At 39.4% G+C, this 12,498-nt stretch overlaps 2 protein-coding genes across 2 annotated transcripts; both read left to right on the forward strand.

Annotated features, from left to right (window-relative positions):
- The first annotated feature begins 673 nt into the window (after nucleotides 1-673).
- Nucleotides 674-3,573, forward strand: LOC137260891 (gustatory receptor 5a for trehalose-like). Its single transcript, XM_067798434.1, has 5 exons — nucleotides 674-823; nucleotides 1,295-1,597; nucleotides 1,838-1,906; nucleotides 2,207-2,302; nucleotides 3,475-3,573. The coding sequence occupies exons 1-5, from the start codon at nucleotides 674-676 to the stop codon at nucleotides 3,571-3,573; spliced, it is 717 nt and encodes a 238-aa protein (XP_067654535.1).
- Nucleotides 3,574-7,467: 3,894 nt separating this feature from the next.
- Nucleotides 7,468-10,101, forward strand: LOC137261506 (gustatory receptor for bitter taste 93a-like). Its single transcript, XM_067799261.1, has 4 exons — nucleotides 7,468-7,902; nucleotides 8,200-8,268; nucleotides 8,894-8,983; nucleotides 10,003-10,101. The coding sequence occupies exons 1-4, from the start codon at nucleotides 7,468-7,470 to the stop codon at nucleotides 10,099-10,101; spliced, it is 693 nt and encodes a 230-aa protein (XP_067655362.1).
- Nucleotides 10,102-12,498: the final 2,397 nt, after the last annotated feature.

Genomic DNA, 12,498 nt, shown 5'->3' on the forward strand with positions numbered 1-12,498 from the left:
AAACAAACAAAAAAAAGCACAAAACAAACACCCCCCCACAAAAAACAAACCAAAAACAAACCAAAAACAAAAACCCAAACAAACCCACCAACAACAAAAACAAAACAAAACAGAAAAACAACAAAAACATACACTGACAACAGTTTTACGGTGACCATTTCTGAGAGTTTTACACATTCTGCTGGCTCCAACAATCGTTAAAATTAATATTGGTCTCTCTCTCTCGCTTGTGCTCAGGAATGAGGTGTCTGCCGCGGGTATTTGCCTCAAGAGATTGGGCTGAGACTGAGTTCATAATAGCCATCTGCGTAATAGTAAACTAGATTGTTGTAGCAATCACTCCACACTTTATCATTACACTTTATCATGACACAGAGATGATCGTGAACAGGCTGTGCCTGATTGATTAATCACTTCAGATCAAGCAATGTATCAACTGCCCATTAAATGTTTTGGTAAATGACGGCCAGTGTAATGGCTGTCAATGGGTACATTTCGTGACGTTTAATCACGTTGATTGACACATCGGCTCGTTCCTTCCATTTACAACCGTTTGTGGACGTAATGTACATGCGGTGTTCTGTGTGGACTAGTGTTTCAACATCGACACCATCACTCCAAACCCTGAAGACATGGTCTACACAACCTACATTTAGTATCCAGTCTATGAAAGATGTCTAAGGTTTACCCAGATACCGGTAGTTCATCCAGTGACAAAGATGATGTAGAGGACACACTGACAAGTATCCAGAAACTGATAGCACTGGCCGGGTTATCATGGGACTATCAGCAGTCGAAGTCATCCCCTTGGTGCAATGTTTCGGTGGTTGCTTCAAGGATATATTCAAGTTTAGTTTTCACACTTCTTACTTTGAATTTTATCCAGATGATACCAGACTCTACGAAAGCGGCATCATTCTCGGAAAAAAGTCTTACCATATCAATTACCATCGCACTTTTCTTATGTCTAACCTACTGGGCTCTCAGTACCGGCATCCACAGCAAGGTTCGTTTATTCAGCGAGCGTCTTCGTGAAACACGGTTGAAGGTTAAGAGTTCTGTTTCAGTCACTAGACTGAGGCAGAGAGTGAAGAGGGCATGTGTATGTCTTGTGATCTTTGCAGCATGTTCCTGTGTTGCTAGTGGTGTAGTCCTGAGGACAAAGGGTGACAGACCCAGCGATTGGTATTGGCCTTCACTTGTATTATCGTCGATAATTGGTGGCGTTACCTCTCTGGTAAACCATTCATTATTGCTTTTGTTCTTGTCCATCTCCCTCCTTCTTACTTATGAGTATGAAAGCTGCACGCTGAGACTGTCAAAGGCTTCTGAAGAGTCCGTCAAAGAAGAGGATATTCAGGAGATTCGAGGTTACCATGCATCCTTGACACATCTGGTGGAACATGTGTGTTCCCTCATGTCCAGACACGTGGCTGCTGGCTACGTCAGCTCTTTCCTCGTTGTGTGCTTCTGCCTGTACAGCATTATCAACGACGAGAAATCCATTGCAAATATTGGTATTGCTGCAGGTTCTCTGTATATATCTATTTTGCATCTCATCGCCCTCACCTACATTGGTGTGAGACTACACGAAGCGGTAAGTGTTAAAATTAATTTTTTGCCGAAATGAAATCCTGTTTCAGACTATTGCAGAAATGATGCTGATTATTGATTATCATTGTTTTTTCCCTGGACAATTCAGGTTAACAATGCTCCCATTCCAGTAGTTAATTATCTATTCACATTTAAATGGCGATGTTCATGATCAACCTCTGAGCTTCCCATGGAAATTAACGGTTTCATATCACTGGTGTTTTACTACAACGTTTGCTTACAGGCACACCGACCTCTGAATCTTCTCCTGGACATGACAGGGAAATGTATGCCTGATAGAATTATTGGACTGGTAAGAAAAGATCATATCAAACTCAGTGACACTATAAGTGTATCTGTTCATAAAAACACATTTAGTTTTTGTATTAGAAAATGCGGAACTAGCATAGATTACGTATATCAAACATTATTTATTTTATTGGTTATGTAACCAGCGCAACGGAAGTATTTTCAAACATCCAGTAGAGTCATTTTTTCTCAGTGTTCATACTCAACTTTCTGAATGGACACGTTAAATGTTGTTACTCAACGTGACATGTATATGTTGTGTTTTGACTCTATCATGTTTTTTTTTCTAAATTTGTGCACCCAGCTGCAGGTCACACTGTTTGCCAACAAGTTGTCTCAACGTCAGATCGGAATCAGTGCTTTAGGACTAATGACCATCACAAAGGACACTATCCTAGCGGTAGGTTGGATATATATTGCTGGTAGTTGAACTGCGACGTTAACTATGAGTGTAAAGCTTCCTAAAACTGTTTAACGTTATTTTCTTGGTAACGTTGTGTTACTATAGATGTGCCGACACGTCAGTAGAATAGTGTGCCTTGAACGAGGTTTGTTAGTTGACCATACTTTACCTATAATAGTTCAGGTAATGGGTATAATTTATCACACTATATATGGGGACAGGGCCTCTTTTCTAACCGATCTCCATGCAAGTCAGTTCTAAAGCCATTCCATATTAACCAAGAAGATCAGAGTAAGAACTTGTCTTCAGCATCTTTTGCTGGTCTAGAGGAACAACATACTGGATCGACGAGTCCTGCTTAATTGGTGTATTCGAGTGGCAGTGCAAAGTCAAAGGCTGTATAATACAGAGACAATGACGCTAGTATCACCTTACCACCAACAATTGGCAAGTCTCCAAAATTAGATCTGAGCTGAATACTTACGGGAAGAGCGATTTCCACAAAAACTCTTCAGGTGCAGTGTGAGAGAATAGGCCTTCGTTAGCGCCCAATTTGACCATTCAGAACAGACAGATTCTCGAGGAGCCTCTCCTAATACCTGGGTCAAAATATAGGGGAAACGTTCATATTAAGAATGAAGATTTTATGGATATCAACTTCTTTATATGAGAACACAACGTTTCGGAGTTAATGCTTACTCCTTCATCAGGTGATTGAACCCGACTGTCCTATCAGCGCTTGTTTATACTGGCTTCCAGCTTTCGTTAATTCATTCCACTTGTTACTTTGTTATTGTTTTACCTGTACATATAAATATAGCTCTGTACCCCATTCTCAATCACCCGGTGAAGGAGTAAGCATTTCACTTCTAAATGCCCTTCATAGACTTGAAACGTTCATATTGTTGCAGTACCTTCCAGAGCTCTGTCAAACTATAGCAGGTCTAATACTGACCTCCACCGACTATCCATGAGTAGAATGTACTACGCTTTGAAAACATAGCACAACATATAAGATTGTTACATAACAACAGTATTCTAATTGCGAGATTATGTCAATCAGTCAACTGATTAGATTGGGTAACTAATGTGCAAACCATTTAAAACTGATTGTCTTTGGTGCTTGTAACTAACGATAAATGACTAATTTTCTTTCTTTGTTCACACAGATCATCGGCACCCTCCTCACCTATGTTTTCATTGTGATCCAGTTTAAACCGGACTCAACGGTTGGAATTCAATGCAGTGGAAACTCTACGGCAGTATAACTTGACCAACTCGAATTTGACTTGACCTGCACGCTTTGTTATGGGTGTTTTGGTGAAGGTTCTAATGTGCTGACCTTGTTGCCATGGAAATATGGAACAGCAGTTAGATAGAGTAAAAGTGCTAGAATCGATCGCTAACAATGTATTGCTAGGCTTTCAGGCGTCTGTGAATAATTGTATTTGAATTGAACTCCATGTGTTTTACCTAATGGGTATTTAGCTTGACTCCGTAATGTTTAGACATTGTCTCTATGTAAACATTGTGTTGCAACGTCTGTCTTGTACTGAGTACACAATGCATATGAATAGTAGTTTATAGCTTTCTATGTCGAGATCCGTCAGCTTAACGTGGGAGACAGAAAGACCCGAAGTTGTTGTAGAGATGAGGCATTATGGAAATGCTACGAACTGTAACGTTGTTGCTGCATTAAATTGCTACGTAAACATTGCTCTGTTAGATTAGAAATTATGAAAATGCTGTTAGCTCTTGCATTATTGTTGTAATACCTGGCTTCCCGTCAGTTGTTATCACAGGCTAGCAAAATGTTTTAGGGTCGGGAAATAAAATATTCAACTGACGGGGAAAGGTTTAATTGAATGAGTTCGATTTTACGCCGCACACAATATTCCAGCTATATGGTGGCGGTCTATAAATAATCGAGTCTTGACCAGACAATCCAGTGCTCATCAGCATGAGCATCAATCGGTGCAACTGGGAACCAGTGAGATGTGTCAACCGAGTCAACACGTGTCTGACCAACCGATCCCGTTAGTCGCATCTCCCACACAAACGAGCTACCGAGGGCTAATCAGCTGTATCTACAGTCAACGACATCCTCACCAAACCGGCCAGTGAGACCTACCAGAGTGCCTTCACCCTGGTCCGGAATGTCATCCCACGTAGTGTATAGTACACTGAATGGATCTGAAGGCATCAACATCTGAATATAGTTAAAATCAATATACAGTATTTCTTATTTGAAAATCTGACAACCTTACCTATATCGACGTAGAAGGGACGTGTTTTTTCACTTTACCCAGTGTGGGTGGAAGACCCAACAGTGTCAGCTGCAAACAACATATTTTGTTATATCTGGACCCAGAGATCCTACCGTTTCAATCTGCGATGCGCTGTTCTACAGTTGGTCCCGTTAGCCGATGTAAGGTTTACTCACGCTTCCAAATTAATCTTAAGGTAACAACCCTAAAATAATCTGACACGTGCTGTCTACATGATTCCCGTAATAAACATATTTGAATTATATAAACTCTCGGTACAAGCGGTCTTTCGCATTTAAAGATATATCAAGCCAAAGGTATCTTTCACTGAATACAGATTTCGTCAGTTAACAGATCTTATATGAGTCCCAAAAAGGCATTGGGACCATAAAGACCATGGTACCTTATGTCTGCTTTCTGCTTGGTGAATGCTTCTCTATGTTGCCGTGGTGGAGTTGATGTCGTTTATTATGTACTGTATTCAAAAGAATATCTGTAACAGTACGTGTGCTTGTGCTAATTCAATTATCTAAATCTGTACATGCATACGTGTGTAGTTATACATCGTATACATGAAATGGGAGTGAATTTGTAGATGTTTTTTTTCACTGCACGACGTGTGATGCTGGAGACACCTAGCAACGTTCCAACAGAGACATGTTAAGAAAATTAGAAAGATCAAGGCAAGGAATTTATTAATTCCGATTGATTCCATGCGGTATAAAATGCAAAATGATGAGGACAATTATATGGCTAAATGACTAAAACATTCAGTGTTGGTACAACAGTGTTAAAATACGTGCCGTGCTTTAAAAGTGGCACTCAAGAGCTGGATGTGAGGTAAGAGTTTGATGTTGTGCTGGAAAATCCTCAGATTGCTATAAAATCTTTGGCAAGATAAACACGAACAGGCTTTGCTCACGACGTTATTTCCAACTTAGAACTACTCATAACTGCCTGTGTGAGTTTGAGGACAAATGTAAAAAAAACACACTGTAAATAACAAACTAGAACCAACTGCTGCGAGGGATTTTTTCAAGAGGCAAATGAAACTAAACTGCAGCATTACCCGTGGCCTAATTCTCGCCACTAAAATGCCAACGGCCAACATGAGTATATTTCTTGTGTTTCAGATTTGTAATCATCTCGTGCCCTGATGTATCAGTATGAATGTGAAAGAAGGAACAAGATTGTGTCTGAAACGCCTTGTAAAGAATATAACGTGTCATATCGAACTAATAAATGCCTTTGAAGAACCTCATGAATTTGATGTATCACACCTTTGCTCAGAAAGGTTTTCAAGAGTGCTGGGTTAAGGAGAAAACTACAGAAGACTATCATTAGTAATGATACGTTTTTATCCGCAGTGTCACCTCTGATTCCTTTGTTCATATGACTAGCGAATGAGGACCACGGTAGCTGTCTGGGCTTCAGTCGTTTATTCTTTATTATTGCGAGTGTATTCTGGTGATCCTGCGTGGTATACTGATAGTTTCAAGCAATTACATGACATTTCAACACATCCCATCTTAATATCTTTATTCATGATATACTTAGTATATCAATCACCATGTCGAAATAACCGAAGTCACGTTCAATACATTATAGTCAATGCAACATGTTTAAATTTCATTTCATTTTATTGCATTGCCTTATAATACAAATGTCCTGTTCGAATATTGCAGAAAAATAACATACACAATCTCACATTACAAAGAATAAAACCAAGGATGACACAGCCTAATACCATATAACAAAATCATAGTAATGTACAAGCATGCGCTTTGCAAATGTGGTATACAGCTTCCCGAGACCACATGGCATGAACACTATTCTCTGTAGTACACAAACAGCAATTTATCCTGTCACACACAGACACACAGACACACACCACACAGACAGACACACACACAAACACACACACACACACACACACACACACACACACACTCGCGCATGGACATACTTAGTAATTCACTCCACACGGTATCATTAGTTTCATGTGACACAGTGATCAACAAGTTGAATTAATAAGCCAGATAACAGTGATTGCTGATTCCGACCGTCAGCTTAAACAACACTTTATGTTAGAAAGTGAGAAACAATTGTGCCTGTTTGATTAATCACTGCAGATCAAGCGACTTATCAACTGTCCATTGTAGGTTTTGTTTAACTTAGAACGATCCAGCCCGTGAGGTGGCTGTCAAGCGATAAATGTCGTGGCGTTTAATCATGTTGATTGACATATCGGCTCGTTCAGGATATTTCCATACTTAACCGTTTATGGAAGTAATGTGCATGCGGTGTTCTTTGGGAAGTAGTGTATGGCCACTGAGACCATTACTCCAAACACTGAAACACAGCCATCAGATGCTCTAACTTATAATCAGAGACAACGTACAGTTAGCATCCAGTCTGTGAACCATGTTTAAGGTTTCATCCAGTGACACTGATGACGTACAGGACACACTGAGAAATATCCAGAAACTGATAGCATTGTCCGGGATATCATGGGACTACCAGCAGTCGAATTCATCCAAATGGTGCAACGTTTCGGTGGTTGCTTCAAGGATATATTCCAGTTTTGTTGGTGTAATTCTTACTCTTAATTTTGTACGGACAATACCATACTATATGGAAGCGGGATCATTCTCGGAAACAAGCCTTCTCATATCAAATACCATCGCACTTTTCTTATTTCTAACCTACTGGGCTCTCAGTACCGGCATCCACAGCAAGGTTCGTATATTCCACGAACGTCTTCATGAAGCACAGTTGAAGTTTAACAGTTCTGTTTCAGCCACTAGGCTGAAGCAGAGAGTGGGGAGGGCATGTGTATGTCTTGTGGTCTTTGCGGCATTTTCCTGTGTTGCTAGTGGTGTAGTCCTGAGCACAATGGATGATACATCCAGCGATTGGTATTGGCCTTCACTTGTATTATCGTCGATAATTGGTGGCGTTAGCACTCTGCTAAACCATTCATTATTGCTTTTGTTCTTATCCATCTCCCTCCTTCTTACTTATGAGTATGACAGCTGCACGCTGAGACTGTCAAGGGCTTCTGAAGGGTCCCTCAAAGAGAAAGATATTCAGGACATTCGAGGTTACCATGCATCCTTAACACATCTGGTGGAACATGTGTGTTCCCTCATGTCCAGACACGTGGCTGCTGGCTACACCAGCTCTTTCCTCGCTCTGTGTTTCTGCCTGTACAGCATCATCAACGACGAGAAATCCATTGCAAAGATTGGTATTGCTGCAGCGTCTCTGTATATATCTACATTGCATCTCATCGCCCTCACCTACATTGGTGTCAGACTACACGAAGCGGTAAGTGTTAAAATTCATAGATGACGAAATGAAATCCTGTTTCAGACTATTGCAGAAATGATGCGTTTTATTGATGATCATTGTTTTTTCTAGACAATTCGGGTTAATAATGTTACCATTTCAATAGTTAATGTGCCGTTTCATATGCAAAACCAATGACAATTTTTTTGTTATAGCATTCGTGCAACTGAATGAAATAGTATGTCTTTATAGGTAGTTTCTTCTTGGGGTGAACATCGATGTTTTCTTCCGGCTTGTATCAACATTCCAATTGTTGCATTATGCGATTGCTTACAGGCACACCGACCTCTGACTCTTCTCCTGGACATGACTGGGGAATACATGCCTGATAGAGTTACTGGACTGGTACGAAAAGATCATATCAAACTCAGTGACACTACAACTGTACCTATACACCTCACAAACAGTTAAGCATCACAATTGTTAAGTCTTTAACTATAGACACAAATAGATATATTTTTTTGTATTAGAAACTGTGGCACTAGCATTCAATAAGTGTATAAAACAATGTTTTATGTTATTGTTAAATGTACTCATGATCAGTTCCAGTGTGTGCTCATTGTATTTCCTGTGTTCCAGTTGATTGAATAGATTACTGTGGTACATGTGCTTTATGATTACGAAGTACAGCTGACTTTCACATTCGCAATACCTATACATACGTCGGCAATACACTTTGCCAGCTGCATTTCTTATCAACTGACACCTTACAAGCTGTATTCTTCACCCCAAGTAGAATCTCTGCGCACGGTTTAAACTGACATTCATTCATATATAAAATGGAATTCCAGGCATCTAAAACTGCAGTGCAATACAGTTATGTATGCAGTATGTAATGTGTAACCAGCGCAACGGAAGTATTTTCAAACATCCAGCTGAGTTATGCACATGTGAAATGTTGTTTCTCATCGTGACACGTATATGTTGTGCTTTGTCTCTATCATGTCTTGATCTGCGCACCCAGCTTCAGGTCACACTGTTCGCCAACAAGTTGTCTCAACGTCAGATCGGAATCAGTGCTTTAGGACTAATGACCATTACGAAGGACACTATCCTAACGGTAGGTTGAATACGTATTGTTGGTAGTTGAACTGCGACGTTCATATTGACCCAAATGGTATACGAAAATCCAAGATTCGTTTAAAATAATAAATCTGAGTGTAAACCTTCTAAAAACTGTTTTGTTTTCTTGATAACGTTTTGTTAGCATAGGTGTGCAGAAACGTCAATAGAATTATACGTCAGTGTGCCTTGAATGAGGATTGTTAATCTAGGTGACCAACATTTTCTGTTTGTTTTCTGCCTCATATTAATCGTCTGCACTTGGCATTTTAGAAACGAAATACAGTATTCGGAGGAAAGCATGAGCGTACTTTACCAATAATAGTTGATGGCAAAGGTATACTTTATCACAGTATAGATGGGCAGGGCGAAACCAAAATGATCTGAGTAAGAACTTGTGCTTGTCCTGAGAAAGAAAATCGACGCGTCATGCGTAATTGGTTTCTACATGTTGTGTGTAGATGAAACAATCATAATGTATATCATTATATTCCAGTGGTTTACAAGGGCAGTGTAATACAGAGACAATGACTCTAGTATCACCCTAACATCAACAACGGGCAAGTCTCCAAAATTAGATCTAAGCTGAATACTTACGGGAAGAGTGATTTACACAAAAAACTCTTGAAGTGCAGTGTAAGAGAATAGGCCTTCATAAGCACCCATTTTGAGCCTAAGACGAATTCTCGAGAAGCCCCTCCTAATACCTGGGTCATCATATAGTAGAAGGATAATATTGTTGCTGTGCCTTCCAGAGCTCTCTCTAAACATAACAGGACTAATATTGACCTCCACCGACTATCCACGAGAACAATGTATTACGCTTTGAAAACATAACACAACACATACGATTGTTACATAACAACATCCTAATTGCGAGATCGGGGCTCGTGGTGTCAAGTACTGTATTGATTGGATTTGGTCGTTAATGTACAATCTCTTTTTTAAAAACTGATTATGTTCTTTGATGCTTTTAACTAATAACAACTGACTAATTTTCTGTCTTTGTTCACACAGATCATCGGTTCCCTCCTCACCTACGTTTTCATCGTGATCCAGTTTAAACCAGACCCAACGGTTGGAGTTCAATGCAATGGAAACTCTACGGCAGCATAACTTGACCAACTCGTATTTGACTTGACCTGCACACTTTGTTATGGGTATTTTGGTGAACGTTCTAATGTACTGACCATGTTTCCATGGAAATATGGAGCAGTATTTAGATAGAGTAAAAGTGTTAGAATCGATCACTAACAATGTATTGCTAGGCTTTCAGGCGTCTGTGCATAATTGTTTTTTAATTGAACTCAATGTGTTTTACCTAATAGCTTGACTCCGTAATGTTTAGGCATTGTCTTTATGTAACCATTGTGTTGCAACGTCTGTCTTGTGCTGGGTACACAATGCATATGAATAGTAGTTTATAGCTTTTATGTCGAGATCCATCAGCTTAACTTGGGAGAAAGACCTGAAGCTGTTGTAGAAAAATGTTGTCTACAGAACTATTACGTTGTTGCTGTATTAAATTGGTTTATTGTGAGAACCTTTGGGTGATCAGGACGCATGGCATTTGCGGATTTGGAGTATTAGTATAGTATTTTGGCCATCAAACAGGCGTTATAACGACTATATTTATATCACTTGACTTTGTTGCTTTATGAAAACGTAGTATATAAAATATAGAACATCATGGTTTACACATTAATGTTCATGCAGATGAACTGGGATTGGTGAACAAGCTTTCTGTTAACACCGCTTCCATGCGACATATAATTCAACATGAACTGGAGGATTTGACGTCATCAATACTGACTTTGACATAAATATATTATAAAACTATGTAAACATATACAGACTACATCAAATGCAAATGTTGATATAGAACATCACCACGAGAGAATATTCACCTTTCATTATCTGCAATAAAATGAATTTGTTTAGATGGATTAAAACAGTCTGTAATGTTTTGACATTGTATTATGTAAACATCTGTTGTTTACTGAGTGCAGAATGTATATGGACGGTAGGTTGTTGCCCTTTATGTCCAGATCTGTGGGTTTAATATGAGAGAAAAATCCGAAGCTATGGTAAAGATTAGAAATTATGAAACTGCTGTTGGCTCTTGTAAACATTGCCCTGCAGCGTCTGTTAGAATCAACTGGTGGATGTCGACAAGATGGAAACGGTACGGCAATATAGTTCGATCACCTATTACATGAGCCCTTCGTTATTCAGTGAGATAGTTTGTAATTATTTCTTGTCTGTTTTTAACCGAGTCGTGACTGAAACAAGTCATACACTAATGCTAGGTTTTGGACTATAAAAGCTGTCGACAAAGGACAATTAAAGAACTGGAATATCACAAACAAAGATATAAAGCTTGTGTCTCATCTATAACGTGTGCCTATCCATAGCAATATGATATGGGCTACCGTTTACCAATATCCAATTTTCATTTTTTTCTGCAAAGTATACATGTTTACGTTTCCTCATTTATAATCACTGAATGGAGTAAGAAGTGGTGTCACAGGATGGTTTTATTCCTAGTTTATCTGTGTTACCGTTGATGTGAACATAACTAGACAAACAACTAAAGCTGTCACGTGGACCAGTATTTAGATCATTGGAACAGTTTCTTTCATTTAGTCAATGATAGATTCGCCCTGTAGATCCTGACTGTTTCACAGTCGTAAGCTTGACCCTATTGAATTGTCCTTATTGATTATATGTGGTGTAGAGATTACGCAGTGCGCTGTAACATTGCTTCATGGAAGTTCCTACACAACAGATTCCACATTGTCACTATGAATCGTAGAAGTTTTCAAACTCCAAGACAAAGCCTCGGAACCGGTAACAGGTAGAATCTTATCACTTTAAACTGTCTTTACAGACTCGGACATTGACGATTGAACAGTTCAGAGAGGATCATATGTAGTTACACAGGTTTTCATCCGGATGCCCTTTCTGACAGACGGGTATGGCTTCACTCTTGGAAAAATATCCATGAAACAATGGAAAATCCCAAACTGGCCCCTCTACTTTTGCTACTTATTACAAGCAAAGAGTCCTGGAAACATTTTGTCCCAATATTCTCCAGTGTTTGTAAGATGCCAACCGGTCTTAAATTATGCCCGTGGAATTTGAAATTGTAGAATCTATGCAACTGTATACTCCCTTGGTTTCATATACGTTTGACTCTATGACAGGGTGTTTCGTTCTGGACTTTCCGGACCGCTCACAGATGATAAACTATTGTCAATTACAATTCGTCCTGACCTAACAGACTATGCATCAGTACCACACGTGTGAATAATGATCTGATGGTGAACTCCAACGTTCAAAGACGACGTGAGGTTTAAGCCATGGGCTTGCTTTCAATGGTGAAAGAATCAGAAAACAGCTATGTGCCAAGCATTCATAGATTAATGCAGAATATTTGTCATGCACGCAACAAAACAAAACAAAACAAACAAACAAACAACAAACAATAACAACAAAACAAAACAACCCCCC

This window comes from Haliotis asinina, chromosome 14 (genome assembly GCF_037392515.1).
Source record: "Haliotis asinina isolate JCU_RB_2024 chromosome 14, JCU_Hal_asi_v2, whole genome shotgun sequence".
Lineage (NCBI taxonomy): Eukaryota > Metazoa > Mollusca > Gastropoda > Lepetellida > Haliotidae > Haliotis > Haliotis asinina.